Consider the following 16,509-nt stretch of genomic DNA (forward strand, 5'->3'; position numbering starts at 1 on the left):
ATCATCCTACATAAGTTTTACCTGTTTATCTGCAGTCTTCTCTACATCCATTAAAAGTCCAGCATTTTTTTAAAGCTTGTCTGGGAGTTCCGAAAAAGGGGACAGAGAGCGGAAGTTGCACTTTTGTAGAGCTCAGTGAGGAGATCTCTGAAAGCTGATTGGAGGAAAGTGACACACCCCCTCTACACAGCACAAAGACACAGAGCTGAGTCTGTCAACCAGCTGGAGATCACTCCTGTCACCTTATTTTCTTGGTGTCAGGAAAACGTGTTACAAGTGAATCATGCAGATTGTGGAGGAACAAAGCAGTAGACAGAAATGACACTTGGTACTCTTATTTGAGACAAGTACACACTATAGGGGGGGATATTCTTTGTTCATATTTCAAGTCTTAGGTTTACAACCACTTTAAGCAGTACAAAATAGTAACTCCATGCACAGTAGAGACATCGCCCCACTAGAGTACAACAAATGCTCTGTGGGTGACATTGCCTTTTAGTATGCCATTTTCATAATTTCCTAAAGGTTGTCAATGTGGAAAAAAATTGCAAACAAATTATATAGCATTATTTACAACCTATAGTAGGGCTAGTTTAGCCTTTCCTGACAGCCATAAGCATATATGTGGCATCACTGCAGTGGGCCTTATTCTGTATGCCCTCAGCTTGGTGTTCGATTGAGCACCCTCTCACCTTTTATGCTGCCACATATGTTTGACTGGTGTGTGGAGGGATTAAATAAAGAGTTTAGAGTCTACCCCTTTTTTTATTTTACTTTTTCTCTTTCGTTCATGGACGGACACAGCCTTAATGCTTGTCACAGTGGGCATTCGCCTTCCTTTTGGAGTGACTGGGAAGAAAGTGTTAACTTCAAAGCTGAACAGCCTCGCCCAGGGGGCGGTCCTACTGGCTATACCCCCTCAGCCTGCACTAAGCAGCTCAGTTTTTTTTTCTGCCTATTTGAGAAGACATGGCTCCCTTCGGGCTCATAGGCTTGGAGGTTGTTTATTCCAGATGGAAATTTCATTATTTTATTTTTATTTATTTTTTGTTCCTGTGATCTTCGATCAACTGCCAACTGGGCGTCAGGCTGGATTCCAGATCCTTGTATTCCCCCTAGTTTCGGCCATCGAGCGTGTGCCGACCATAGCTACGCACTGGGTCGTCCACGACAGGCCCGTCGCTCTACGGGTGGCCAGTGAGATATACGCTTCAGGGCATGCATATGACCAGTCTATAGGGCCGAGTCGCAGCAGCTGGGCTGACAGTCACCTCCGTCACCATACGGGAGATGGTCTGTCTAGGATGCTTTCAGCATAATCCTCAGGAAGGGTAAGTAGTAATCCCCTGCTTCAGCAGGAAGACAGAGCTGGGCATCACTGGAGAGGTGAGTAAAGGCCTCTATCCCTTCCTCCCTCCCTTCCCTCCTCCCTCCCTTCCCTCCTCCCTAGGCTCTCTAAACTAGCTGCTGGGGCAGGGGGTTCTCCTGGGGAGGGCTTCACCTGTGGGGAACTGTGCATATACGTCCGCTAAAGCATCGTTCTAAGCTGCTTAAAAATATTTTGCTTACCTGTGTGTCCATGCTCCATGCTGTCGGCGACCATTTTTGCTGTGATCCATGCTGTATTGCTCTATCTGCACTGGCGGCCATGTTCTTGTGGCCATGCTGTATTTGGCCTCTATCATCTGCTTGGCGGCCATCTTTGCTGTGATCCAGGTGGTGTTTGCCTATTCATGCTCGGCGGCCATGTTTTTGTGGCCTGCGATCGTTATTGGCCATTGGTGGCCACTCGGCGGCCATTTTGCCATCTATCAGACAGCACCTAAACGGCACAGACTGACAGACACGCTGCTGAAGGGTCAGACTGCATATCTGATGAGGAAGCAGCATACTACTGTTCCAGGGTGGTGAGTCCTCTCGTGTCTGCTGCAGCTAGGAGGGTGGGTTACTGTGCCTTGCCTTGAAGTACCTGTGTCAGGTGTGTGGGTCAACATGGCGTCAGAAGCAGACGCTTTTCCCCCTGTAACACCTGAGCTTGCAATTGATGCCCCTGCACCCGATGTATCGGTGGACGCTAGGTCGGCAATCCTAGATGCCTTTGTTGCCAAGGTGGAAGCAACATGTGGGCAAACAGGGGCTAGAAAGTGCCCCCTCCCCCCGCCATCTTCTGGGGACAACTCGGATGAGTAGCAGGGTCCAGCTACGGCTCATGACCCTGGCTCTGAGGTATCTGAGAATGTGGACCGAGACCGGCCGGACAGTGAGGATGACTCCGGATCAGCACGCAATAGGGCTTCTCACCGCAGTGTGTTACCCTCTTGAAGAGTTTCTGGAAATTATGGACCTCGCCCCCTGATAGTGGGCCCTGGTATCTCAGACATTCACGGAATAGGCAAAGATGCTGCACAATGGGTTAGAAGCACGTCGGGCTTCCCCCGAACGAGGTAGCCCTAGCTGACCAACTGGTACAGGGCCTAAAATTTTGTTTGCGAATCAGCCTTGGACACGATTCCTCTGCTGGCCAGGGCTTCAAGCCATGCAGTGGTGTTACGCCGTCTACTTTGGTTAAAGAATTGGTCTGCAGACCATTCTTCCAAGAAGGCCCTGATGGACTTGCCCTTTAAGGGCGACAGACTTTTTGGAGCTTGCCTAGATGGCATAATTAAAGATGCCACAGGAGGTAAGAGCACGCTGCTCCTACAATCCAAAAAGGGGAAGGAGCCACGCCATAGGCAAGGGCCCTTCTTCACTGCACACAAGTGTTTTTTACGTCCGCCCAGTGCGGCAGGTAAAAGACCTCAGGCCGATAAAGCGCCTGCTCGGGGACAGAGACGTCCCCGGTTTCGCAAACCTGCAGACAAAGCTACTTCCGCATGAAGGTTTGGGGTGACGTCTTTGCAAATTCGCAACCCGGTGGACATCTCGGGTCCCCGATCGCTTGGTTTGAGAGGTAGTCTCTTCAGGGTACAAGATAGAATTTCTATCTTGCCCACCAAACAGATTTTTTTCCCTCCAGCTACAACCGGCTTGTCGGGAGACCTGCTGAAACGTGGTGTGGTTATCCCTTTCCCAGTACAGGAACGGTTTTACTCAAATCTATTCATAGTACCAAAGCGTTTGCCCAATTCTGGACCTCAGGGCCCTCAATTGCTTTGTGGAGGTACAAAGATACCGGATGCAATCGGTTCGCTCTGTCGTCGCTGCCCTCCAGCTGGGGGACTTTCTGGCATCCTTGGACATCAGGGATGCCTATTTACATGTCCCCATTTGCACAAAGCATCGGAGATATCTGCGTTTTTGCGGTCAGGGAAGACCACTATCAATTTGTGGCTCTCCCCTTTGGCTTGGCATCGGCACCAAGGTGCTTGCCCCAATTCTGGCTCTACTAAGACAACATGGCATCGCTAATGTGGGCTTCTTGGACGACCTTCTTCTGAGGGCCACTTCAGCCTCAGAATTAGAGGTGAGCGTGTCTATAACCTGTCAAACCCTCCAACACGCAATCTCACACGCGAGTGTTACAGCAGGAAATTTTGTCCAGATGGGGCAAGTGCCCATCATTCCTGGATTATCAAATCTGGATGAGCCATCTGGTCTCCCTTGTTTGGTGGCTGACCTCACCGGCACTTCTGTCCGGGAAGTCGTTCCTTCCTCTTCACTGAATAGTCCATCACGACGGACGCCAGCCCTACCGGTTGGGGGGGGGGGGAGTCTGGGGGGTTCAGTTGACCCAGGGCTGATGGTCTCCGGAGGATTCCCACTTGCCGATCAATGTCCTGGAACTTTGGGCGATCGGGCTGTGCCTCTCCACATGGTCTCAGAGGCTACAGGGGCATCCAGTTGGACAACGCCACGGCAGTGGCATATGTCAACCATCAAGGAGGAACAAGAAGCTCGGCTGCAGCGTCAGAGGTCGCTCGCATCCTAAGGTGGGCAGAGAGGAGCGTACCGGCCCTGTCGGCCGTATAAATTCTGAGCGTGGAAAACCTGGCAAGCGGACTACCTGAGTCGCCAGATGCTGGACCAAGGAGAATGGTCTCTGCACCCGGATGTGTTTCAGCTCCTTTGCCCAAGATGGGACAGGCCAGACGTAGATCTCCTGGCGTCTCGACTCATTTGGAAGGTATTGAGGTTTGTGGCAGACGCGACAGATGCGTTGGTGACACTGTGGAGTCATTACCGGCTAACCTATGCCTCCCCTCCTCTAAAGCTCTTTCCTCATCTGCTTTGCAGAGTGGAGATAAAGGGGATTCCAATGATCCTAATTGCTCCGGATTGGCCTTGGCATTCTTGGTACGCCGACCTAGTGTGCCTAGTAGCAGACGTCCCTTGGCATCTACTGCTAGGAAAGGACCTGCTGTCTCAAGGTACCATACGCCATCCTGTTTTACAGTCGCTGGCCTTTAACACCAGGGCTATTGAGAGCCAGGTGCTAAGAAACCGGGGCCTGTCAGACTGGTGATCTCTACCATGAGGAGTGCTCGGAAATAATCCTCCGGGAAGATTTACCATCACACTTGGAAGACCTACATATCCATTTCTGAGGAAATGAGGTGACATCCGTGTGCTTATTTGGTTCCCAGAGTCCTGCTGTTACAGGGTGGGGTGGACCAAAAATTTGCTTTAAGTACAATTAGGGGGCAGATATCTGCCCTTGCTGTCTTTTTTTTTTTTTTTTTTTCCCACGCCCCCTGGCAGCTCGCTCTCTAGTGAGAATGTTTATACAGGGGGTTCGGCATGCGGCCTCTCCGGTCCATCCTCCACTACCTCCGTGGGGATTTGAATAGCAGACGTCCCTTGGCGTCTACCGATACGAGAGTACCTGCTGTCGCAAGGTCCCATACGTCATCCTTCTTTACAGTCAATGGCCTTAACGACATGACGTCCTAGGTGCCTCAGAAACCACCATTTGAGAACATTAGGGAAGTTCCCTTGTTGACACTTTCTCATAAAGTGGTCCTTTTTGGTGGCTGTTATGTCAGTTAAGACGGGTTCTGAGCTGGCAACCTTGTCATGAAAGGCTCCCTATCTGATCTTCCACAAGGATAAGGTGGTGCTGCGTCCGCAGCCTTCTTTTCTTCCTAAGGTCATTTCGACCTTCCATCTCAAGGAAGACATTGTACTGCCATCCTTGTGTTTTCATCCTCGAATCCTAAGGAGACAACATGGCATTCCTTTGAACGTTGTCCGAGCTCTGAGAGTTTACATGTCTGTTACTGCTCCGTTCCGCAGTTCAGACTCACTGTTTGTTTCGGTGGCTGGTCCCAAGAAGGGCCCAGGGGTCTCACAGGCCACCATTTCAAGGTGGATCCGACAGATCGTGATCAGGCTTATGCCATAAACGGTCGGGCGCCTCCCTGTCACGATGCATTCAACCAGGGCAATAGGTGCCTCTTGGGCTTTCTGACATCAAGCGCCTGTTTCCCAGGTGTGTAAGCCGGCGACCTGGTCGCCCGGTCACACTTTCACTAAACTTTACAAGTTGATGTCAGTGCATCTTCTGATGCTTCTTCGTCCGCAAAGTTTTGCTTGAGGAGCTCTGTTTTTGTTTTGGGGTGAAGTTTAATTTTATGCTGTTCCCACCCCTCATTTTGACACTGCTTTGGGATGTCCCACTTTGTCAAGATTAAGGCTGTGTCCGTCCATGAACAAAAGAGAAAATAGGATTTTATACTCACCGTAAAATCTTTTTCTCTGAGTTCATGGACAGACACCGCACCCACCCCTCTTTTTAAGTTTTGTACTGCTTTTGACGAACTGAGCTGCTTGGTGCAGGCTGAGGGGATATAGCCAGTAGGACCGCCCCCTGGCCTAAAGGAAGGCTAATACCCATTTTGTCAAGATTAAGGCTGTGTCCGTCCATAAAAAAAAGATTTTCGTGAGTATAAAATCCTATTTTTTTTTTTTTTTTTTTACAAACTGGCCAGTGACGTTTAAAGTTTGTTAACGTGCACGATTGGGTATGCATTGTATGCATTGTAAACAGAAATGATTGGGTAATCAAGCCAAACTCTTTCACCTTTAAATAGTTTGGGCCATGCTGGTCCAAACAAACTATTTCCTTTTACTAACAGTTGCGCCCACTGTGAGCGCTATAAAAACTGTAAGTAGCATTAGCTACATACAATGTACAGAGCTGTGTTCTGGCAGTGGGATGAGAACTTTTCGCCTTGCCTCTGGAACAAAAATGAGTCGGGCTGAGCCCTGCTCAGCCAGTCACAGGAAGCTTTGTGTTTTATGAATAGATACAAGGCTTTCTGTGATTGGATGGGGTGAATTTGTGATGTTATCTGTTCACCTAAGACAGTCAGAGGAAGCCTTGTATTCGAAAAATGTAATCTTCCTGTGACTACTCTATTTTGTTCCAGGAGATGGACAGGAAGTTGATGTACCACTGCCAGAAGATGGCGCTGTATGTAGCTGATGCTACATACATTTAACACAGTGCTCCCAGCAGGCTCATCAGTTAGTAAAGACATTAGTCCAATTAATAAAACATTGGTTTTGTGTGCAAACATGTGCATCTTGACCTTCCCTTTCAATGAATATGCAGGTATAAAACTGGACATCTGTATCTTTGCTGGCCTTTGATTGGATGCAGACACTATTTAACCAATATCTCTCAAGCGGGATCTTTCAACAAGAGTCGTTTGGGGCCCTCTGCTGAGCAAGATTTTGCCAGGTCATTTGGCGAACATAGCTTGCAAAAATATTTTGCTGTCTTGCGCGCTCTCTCTTGCTCATCCTTTTTTCTTCCTTGGCCCTCTTCTTCTTTTTTTTTTTTTTTTTTTTTCTTTATCTCTCCTGAACATAGGAAAGTGGTGTTTGGGGTTAAAGAAAATCCTTAAACACATTTCAATGCGCATGCAGTTTTAGTTGGAACTTTTATTTGTGTACATGTTTTAGTGTGAGCCATTATCCTTCGATTCAGTCCCTGTGTTCTTTTGGAGCTGAATGGATTCTAAGCCCAGTCTATAATGGGCCCTGACTAATGTCCAGATTAGGACTTGCCTCCTCATGACACCAAGCCTCCTACCCTAAAATCCCGATAAATGTTGGATTGAGAGGATGGAGCTTAAATTCTACTTGGGCTGAATTTGAGACCCCCATAAAGCTTGGGTCCAAGGGTTGCACAGAAACAGATTTACAGCTATTTTTTAACTTGCGTCTGATTTTCTAGTGATGTTCCAGATTAACTTGGTCGCATGCTGTAAAACTTTTGTGTCTGAGGATAAAAGGAATTTAATGCTTTAACTGGAAAGAGGACAAACATTGTGGCAACCTTTTGACCTATGACAGTTGTTGCATATAAAATGTTTTCTTCAATAAAAATCGGTATAAATGTGTTTTTTATTGTTTCCCTGCTACATGTTTTTAATATATATATTTTTTTGTGTTTTTTTGTTTTTTTAGACACGTAAAGGTGATGAATTGTCAAGTCGTATACAGAGCATGCTGGGTAATTATGAAGAGGTTTATGAAGAAGTAAAGGAACTGATAGGTGTAAAGTCCTGCCAGGATTCTATTCATGTCCCTTCAAGTGCTTTACCAGCCTCTTCACTAGTGAAATCAGATAAGCAGCACTCTTATAACAGCAATAACAGTCGGTCTTTGGGGTCCCGGCCAAGGCCTCATACAGGTTCTGTCCTATGCTCTAATGAATTGAGAGGGAGCCAAAGTCGTGTGAGCCTTCAGCAGCGTACTGGCGTCATGTCTATGGAGAAAACTGTCAAGCAAACTCAAGAAGGTAGCTCTGCTAAACCGTCATTCTCTCCTGACTCCATCTCAGCCCTTTCCCCTTTACTGTCGTCCTTGTCACCTCCAGTTGAGCCATTGTCACCATTACATTCCAGCCATCAAGTTGATTCCAAGCCGCGGGGCGGCCAAAGCCATGCAAAATCTCACCACCGTGCCACAAAATCTCCAATTTTGAATGACACAGGCAACAGAGAAGGCACTGCTACTACTGTTGCTAATTTGGTGCCTTCCGCACAAACTTTCCCAAAATATTTGACAAATAGTACATTGCCCCCAAAGCCCACTGCTTATGTACGGCCCATGGATGGTCAGGATCAAGTTCCTACTCATTCACCAGACTTAAAACCAATTGAAGAGGACTACCATGAGGAGTCATATGGAAGTCATGTAGATCTAAAACCTAGTGGCAAGGATAAGTTTTCCAAACTAGCATCTGAACCATATGAGGTAAGTCCTTCAGTAACTTAAATATGCACTTGTAGCTCTATTGTCCAATATGATATTTGTAAAAATGCTGAGTGCCACAACTTTGTAAATTCTTTTTATTACATATGTTGAGCTTGCTGTGCATATATCCAAATAATTCTAGGGTTAATGTTTACATTTTGCTCATAGCCTTGTTGACTGCCTGCAGGTAACTGAAGTTCAAAGTGGACTGTTTATATACTGTGATTGTGAACAGTACTAGCGTTTTTTAGATTGCATACTGGTTCTTGGGGATCACAAAGTTTTGCTTGTTGGGGCCATCTCACACATCCCATCGCAGGGCGGGTGCAGAGCAATGTACCCGGTTTTTGTGCGAGTTAACTGCTTCTGATGATGTCATGCTCTCTGACTTAGCCAATCAGAGGAAGCTTTGTATTCACTCACAGAATACAAAATTGTCAATGAATGGCTGAGCGACACTCAGACAGGTTTTGTATGGTTAAAGGGGTAAGACTGGAAGTAGGGACCGGCCGAGATTCAATCCATGTATGGCCAGACTGATCGTACTCAAGTTGATCCATCAATCAACTTAAGTCTAGGCAGTTGGCAGGGACGACTTCCCGTGCCAACTTCCGGGAGAACACAATGGCTCCGCTCGCTTCATCTATCGCCTTAGCGCTAGATATATCATGTATAATAACTCTAATCAGTATAGCAATTTATGCATGGGCCAAAGGTAGGGGAGCTGAATGTTTGCGTCTTCTAATCTTGTAAACAGCTTGTGTTGGCCCCGGTTCACACTGCTGCAACTTCACAGCCGACATCCCAGCTGGATTTAGGGCTTGTTCACAATTCAATTAAAAGTAAACCAATGGGGTACCGAAAAAGGTATTTGTGTGTGTGTTCTGATGCACTGTAACGCATTGCAATACACTGAAGCGCAGAAGAAAAACAACTTAAAGCGGAGGTTCACCCAAAAGTGAACCTCCGCTTTTCGGGAACCTACCCCCCTCCCTCCGGTGTCACATTTGACACCTTTCATGGGGGAGGGGGTGCAGAGACCTGTATAAAACGGGTATTTGCACCACTTCCGGCTATAGACTCTCGCGGGAGCCCGGCCCCTCCGCGTCACCCTCCCGTTGTGTCCTGGGAAACACTCAGGTCCCAGAACACAGCGGGGACCAGTGGGAACTGCACAGCGCGACTCGCGCATGCGCAGTAGGGAACTGGACAGTGAAGCCGCAACGCTTCACTTCCCAGTTCCCTTACCGAGGATGGCGGCGGGGGAAGCCGAGAGCCGAGCTACCGCTCGGCTTCGGCTGCCGACGTCGCGGGCAACATGGACAGGTAAGTGTTAATTTTTTTAAAGTCAGCAGCTGCTGTATTTGTAGCTGCTGGCTTTTAAAATGTATTTTTTTCAGGTGAACCCCCGCTTTAAAAAAAAAAGCATTTCAATGTGTGCTAACAATGCATTGCAACACAGCATGTGTTATGCACACAATGACATACATGCTGTGATGTAAGCAAGCCCATAGGCTTTAGCAGAAGTGTTGGGGGTGCAGAGTTCTTTTAAGAATGAGTATAAAGCTGGCTAAAAAACACAAAACCTCCTGCGCTCTGGTGTTTCGCCAAACCGGGTACAGCAGTGTAGTCTAACGGCAAAATTCAGAAGTCTTGCAGCCCTCCACAGAACAAAGGGTGTTCATATGGCTAAAACGAAAAAGAAAAGAAAGGAGGGCACACCGACCTTGTGCATTACCACTTAAAATTTATTAAAAACAGAATAAAAAGCAATGATCCTACTCACAAGACAGTCATAAGTAAGCGCTTTTCAGACAACTGGACTGGACCTCGCGGCACCTGCCAGTGGAACTGAAGTTCAGCACTGCGTCGATTTAACGGACAATTGTGCGATGTTGCTCCCAAACAAAATTTACGTCCTTTTTTCCCCACAAATAGAGCTTGCTTTTGATGGTATTTGATCATCTCTGCGGTTTTTATTTTTTGCACTATAAACAAAAAAATAGTGACAATTTTGAAGAGAGCGATATTTACTTTTTGCTATAATAAATATCCCCAAAAAATAAAGTAAATTAAAAAAATGTCCTCAGTTTATGCCAATACGTATTCTACATATTTTTGGTAAAAAAAAATCTCAATAAGCGTATATTTATTGGTTTGTGCAAAAGTTATAGCATCTACAAAATAGGGATAGTTTTATGGCATTTTTATTAAGATTTTTTTTCCTTTTAGAAATGGTGGCAATCTGCATTTTTTTTATCGTGACTGCGACATTATGGCGGACACATCGGACACGTTTGATGCTTTTTTGGGACAATTGTCATTTATACAGCAGTCAGTGCTATTAAAATGCACCGATTGCTGTGCAAATGGCACTGGCAGGGAAGGGGTTAACCACTAGGGGGTGAGGAAGGGGTTAAGTGTGTCCTAGGGAGTGATTTTAACTGGTGTGGGGGGCTGGGCTACCAGTGACACGACATTGATCACTGCTCATGATGACAGGGAGCAGTAGATCGGTGTCCTGTCACAAGGCAGAACAGGGCAGTGACACGATCGCGGGACACCGGCGGACAGAGTCCGCGTGTCTCAGAGCTCGTGACAGGGGCACGTGCCCGCACGGCGACAAATTCAAAGGGACGTACAGGTACGTCCCTTTGCGCAGCCATGCCATTCTGACGGCGTAAATGTTTGTGCGGCAAGCGGTTAAAGTGATTAAAAAAAAAAAATCTTTTTTTTTTATTTTTTTCAGGCTTCCCAGCCTAGAGGTGAGATCTGGGGACTTATTGACCCCAGATCTCACTGTAAAGAGGACCTGTTGCACACTATTCCTATTACAAGGGGTGTTTACATTCCTTGTAATAGGAATAACTGTAAAATTTAACAGTTAACCACTTAAGACCCGGACCATTATGCAGGTTAAGAACCTTGCCCCTTTTTGCGATTCGGCACTGCGTCGCTTTAACTGACAATTGCGCGGTCGTAGCTCCCATACAAAATTGGCTTCCTTTTTTTTTTTTTTTTTTTTTTTTTTACAAATGGATCTTTCTTTTGGTATTTGATCACCTCTTAATTTTTTGCGCTATAAACAAAAATAGAGCGACAATTATGAAAAAAATTCAATATTTTTTACTTTTTGCTATAATAAAGATCCCCAAAAATATATAAACTATTTTTTCCTCAGTTTAGGCCGATACGTATTCTACTTATTTTTGGTAAAAAAAAAATTGCAATAAGCGTTTGATTGGTTTGAGCAAAAGATATAGCGTTTACAAAATAGGGGATAGTTTTATGGCATTTTTATTACATTTTCTTTTTACTAGTAATGCCGGCGATCAGCTTTTTTTTTTTTTTTTCGTGACTGCGACATTACGGCGGACACATCAGACACTTTTGACACATTTTTGGGACCATTATCTTTTTCACAGGGAAAAGTGCTATAAAAATGCACTGATTACTGTGAAAATTACAATGGCAGTGAAGGGGTTAACCACTAGGTGGCACTAAGGGGTTAAGTGTGCCCTAAGGGAGCGATTCTTACATTTACACGCATCTCTCCCTGTTCTTCAGCTCCTGTGACCCGATCACGGGACACCGGCGGCGATCGGGTCACGGAGCTTCGGACCAGGTTGCGAGCGCGCCCCCGCGGCTGGGCTCTTAAAGGCGACGTACAGGTACGTGCCTGTGCCCAGCCGTGCCATTCTGCCGACGTATATCGGCGTTGGGCAGTCCTTAAGTGGTTAAAAAAAAAAAAAAAAACACCCCTGTCCCCCCGCGTGCTCACTTGCAGAAGCGAACATATACGCAAGCATCAATTCTAGCACCTCTGTAACTCAACATGTAACCTGTAAAAAAAAATGTAAAGCGTCGCCTATGGGGATTTTTGAGTACTGAAGTTTGGCGCCATTTCATTTTGAAGCATGACATGTTGGGTATCTATTTACTCAGTGTAACATCATGTTTCACAGTATGCAAAAAAATTGGGCTAACTTTACATTTTTTTTTTTTTTTTTTTTAACTTGTTCGAAAAATTGCTGGCCAAATACCGTGCGAGATAAAAAGTTGCAATGACAGCCAATTATTTCTCTAGGGTCTTTGCGAAAAAAACATATATGGTGTTTGGGGGTTCTGTGTAATTTTCTAGCAAAAAAAATGATTTTTTTTTCATTTAGGAGAGAAATGTCAGAATTGACCTGGTAGGCAAGTGGTTAAACTATGGAGAAAAAAGCGTAACTGCTGAAAATGACCAGATTTGGTAATTGCCATTTGACAGTTGCAGCTAATGCCCTTGTATGTGTGCGTATACATTTTGGCATCGTGCCAAACCTCTGTATATCAGTACTGCCCGAATAAAAAATTGAAGTTGGTTAAAACTTGGCCTGAAAAAATGAAGTGTTGGTGCAGATAAAAGAAATCTCATGTACGGTAGGTACCTTTAGTCAGAAATGGGTAATGCTCTAGCTGGACATATGGTTGTGATCTGCTACACAAATATACTTTCAGTGTTTGTTTTAACCTCTCAGTACTTTCCTGACGTCTGAAGCATTGTGCTGTGTCCAAGTTAGAACCCAGCAATTGAAACATTTTGTTTAGCTTCCCTGTTTAATAAAGCAAATGCATCATTTTTAAATAGTTTGATGCCTCGGACAGAAATGTAAAAAATTGTGTTCACACTCTATGCTTAAATCTGGATAGGATACGGTAAGTGCTGTCAATTTATGGGGCCAATAAAGGTGAAATGGAAAGATTTATTTTATATACTGCATAGGGAGAGCATGCAACAGGCTGGGATACATTGAGTGTGACAGTAACAATGCCAAATGTTGCATATGACATTTTCAAAAAAAAAAAAATGTATTCTTATACGGGATTATTATAGAGCCAACAGTTTACGCAACGCATAAAGTGGTAGTAAAGATTGCTTTTTGAATTCATACCTACAGGTTACTTATTAAGGCTTACCTGTAGGTTCAGTAACGATCTCCTAAACTTGCACCGTCTATGTGCTGCGATTTTTGGTTCATTGTGGTGCATTAGGCAACCCATTTAAATGAATGGGCTTCTTTACCCCCTTTACGTCACGGTATAATGCACATTAATTGCGCTGCAGTGGACCTCCCTGGTGTAAAATGGAACCTAATGCCTTCCTCCTCAGCAGCACACACTGCCTTTTAGTGTTTCCCCCCTGTTAAGCCCCTTTCACACAGACCAGATACAGTTTTGCTCAGCAGGGAATCGGTCCACTGATCCCTGCTGAGCAGAGAAGCCTGATGACAGGTCCGTGTCCGCTCTACATAAGCCCGTGTTGCTCTATGGGCAGGCAGATGTACGCAGACTGGCTGTCAGTTTACGCCCAACCCCCCTCTGATCTGATCCAGCCTTTTTCTTTTGTTATTGCCAGATCAAATCAGAGTACCGTAAGCCAGATATAAACTTACTCAACACGGTTTACATTCGATCATAGCAGTTAATTTGCCCAGGACAAAACGCACAGGTTTACTTTAGGCTGATATATTTTCCATGTAGGCATTTAACCACTTAAACCACAGCAATTTTTTGCGATATGTCACTGCATTAATTTAACTGACAATTGTGCGATGTTGTACCCAAACAAAACTGACGTGCTTTTTTCCCCACAAATAGAGCTTTCTTTTGGTAGTATTTGATCACCTCTGCGGTTTTTATTTTTTGCGCTATAAACAAAAATAGAGCGACAATTTTGAAAAAAATGCAATATTTTTTACTTTTTGCTACAATAAATATCCCCAAAATATATATATATATATATATATAAACATTTTTATTTTTCCCTCAGTTTAGCCGATGCGTATTCTTCTACCTATTTTTGGTGAAAAAATCTCAAGCAGTTATCGATTTTAGTTTGCGCAAAATTTATAGCGTGTACAAAATAGGGGATAGTTTTATGGCATTTTTGGGTTAAATGTGTTCCAGGTGCGTGTTCTAACTGTAGGGGGGATGGGACTGACTGGGAGAGGAGACCAATCGGTGTTCCTATATACTAGGAACAAACGATCGGTCTCTCCCCTAACAGGACGTGAATCTGTGTGTTTACACACCCAGATCCAAGTTCCTGCTCAGTCACAAGCCCCAGTGACGCTGCACATGCCTCAGGCGGCACGTGCACGCCCCCTATCACAGCATGAATTGGAGGTCGTCATGTGACGCCTGCCCTGGATTGGAGATCCCATCTGCGGCGTCATTTTAACTTAGGCGGGATGTAAAGTGGTTAAAAATGACCCTTTTATTCAAAATGTAAAAGAGCTTGGCAAAAAAAAGTATTTGACCATGCTTTGTTTGCCGGTTTATCATCGTGTAAATTAATTTGTCACGTACGTCTCATGGAAACTTAACAGGTGGAGCTTTTCACAGATATTCATAGTTTGCTTTGAAAAATATACAGTACCTTGACTTTTACAGCTAAAATAAATGTTTGGTGCATGTCTAGGCAAAATGAAGGAAAATACAACGATGTTTGTTGTAGCAAAGGGACTGCAAAAGGCCATCATGTAGTGAGCAAACAAAACAGGAATAGATCACATAAAATTCCAAATGAATTATACAAATGTTAAAAAAAACAGAGTGGGAACCACATCCTTGTGTTCCCAGGTAAAGTTCACGTCTGTAATACGGAGAATATTTCGTATTTCGTACATCAGAAACTCGAAGCATTTTTTAAAACGTTTTCTTCAGGAACGCATACGATGTCCAGAACACGGTCAATGTACAAAAACTAGTGTTAAATATGCGTATGCAAAAAGTAGTTATAGTAACTGGCCTCTAAAAATACATGATCATCTGACAGTGGTGGAGCACACTGGCCATGGGTGAGAATTACAGCAGTGGTTTTTACATATTTTGTGTGTCAAAGACCATCATGGAGGCTGCTCAGTATGTAACTACTTTTTGCATATGCATATTCTATTGATGTGGGGTGATAGTTGTTATATATGTAAGGTTCTTGGTGAGCCAGGAGACTGATCCAAAAAACAGAACAAATTCCTCCCCACTGAGACATTGTATTCGAAAGCAATCATCCCCCCTGAGGCATTATTCTGACAGTGGGACTCCTCCAGACACTGATCAAGAAAAGGATTCCAACATTCCCATTTGACAGAAGTTGCTCTAGCAATTGACTTGTGTCAAACGAGGACCACCATACGTGAATCGAAATTTGGCCAGTTCCTGGTCAAATTTCAATCCTTCCATGGACAGCTTTAGAGTTATTGATAAAAAGAAAAAAGAGCGCTTCCAGGTTGCGCTGTAGGTTACTGAGCGCACTCCTTTCTCAAGGCTTGAGAAAGGAGCGCGCTCAGTAACCTACAGCGCAAGCTCTGAAACGTCACCAACAGCTGGTACCTGTGATGTCATCGCGACCCACGCTGCGCTCCGCACCTCGTTTCCAATGTTCTCACCATCCAAGTTACTGCTACACGTACGGTCGGATACAGAGGAACTGTAGCACCCTTTCAGCTCCCATCTAGTGCGGAAGGACATCACTACAAGGGCCAGAAAAAGGACTTTACAATCTGGATATATAGTACATATTATGTAAGTGGATGATGTCACCTATTGTCAATTAAAGTTACATTGTCCCTAACCTGGAGGGGGCCCTCTTTTCTTTTTTTCATATGTTGGAGTCTGCTCTCATCTCCCCTTTGGAAGGCTTGCCCCGGTACATGGACTCTGTTTGAAGCTTATATATATATATATATATATATATATATATATATATATATATATATATATATATATATATAATAATCCCATTTCTCCACACCATTGTCCTCTCCATTTATCCCTTGTGTTACTATACACTTTATTAACATCCAAATGAGCTATATAAAACGTACTTTGTGTTTTCTAACTCCCATATATTACTAACAGCGCCACTGTGCTTGTGGGACGTTGAAAAAAAGTTGAAATGAATGACTAGCGCTTCCAAAGCGCACTTCACAAGTGCAGCAACACTGGTGCTTTTAACGCCTTCTTCAGCCGCTAGCGGGGGTTAAAAGAGCCTGAAGAGCACCTCTTAATCAGCGTTAAAGCGCTGCTGAAACGAGCGGTGCTTTAGCACTAATGTGGTCATGGCTCAGTGTGAAAGGGGGCTTATATAAAGATCTGGTGTCTAGTAGACCCCAGATTTTTCCTCTAGCCTTAAAAGCATCAGATAATACCAATATTGATATGATTTTAGATGCTCTTTTTAAACCACTAAAGCAGAAGTGATAAAATGCTCATCGCTTCTGGGTTCTTGGACCATAGAGCTGACCGGAGCTGTTCCAGTCT

At 44.7% G+C, this 16,509-nt stretch overlaps 1 protein-coding gene across 3 annotated transcripts in view; it reads left to right on the plus strand.

The window, feature by feature from the left end:
• The window catches only part of AFF1 (AF4/FMR2 family member 1), a 234,418-nt gene that overhangs the window by 57,270 nt on the left and 160,639 nt on the right, over positions 1-16,509 (plus strand). For all 3 annotated transcript variants that reach the window (XM_040326684.1, XM_040326690.1, XM_040326698.1), the window contains exon 3: positions 7,414-8,205. In XM_040326684.1, coding sequence (XP_040182618.1) covers positions 7,414-8,205 — 792 coding nt within the window. The remainder of the gene's footprint in view (positions 1-7,413; positions 8,206-16,509) is intronic.

Source organism: Rana temporaria, chromosome 1, assembly GCF_905171775.1.
Source record: "Rana temporaria chromosome 1, aRanTem1.1, whole genome shotgun sequence".
Lineage (NCBI taxonomy): Eukaryota > Metazoa > Chordata > Amphibia > Anura > Ranidae > Rana > Rana temporaria.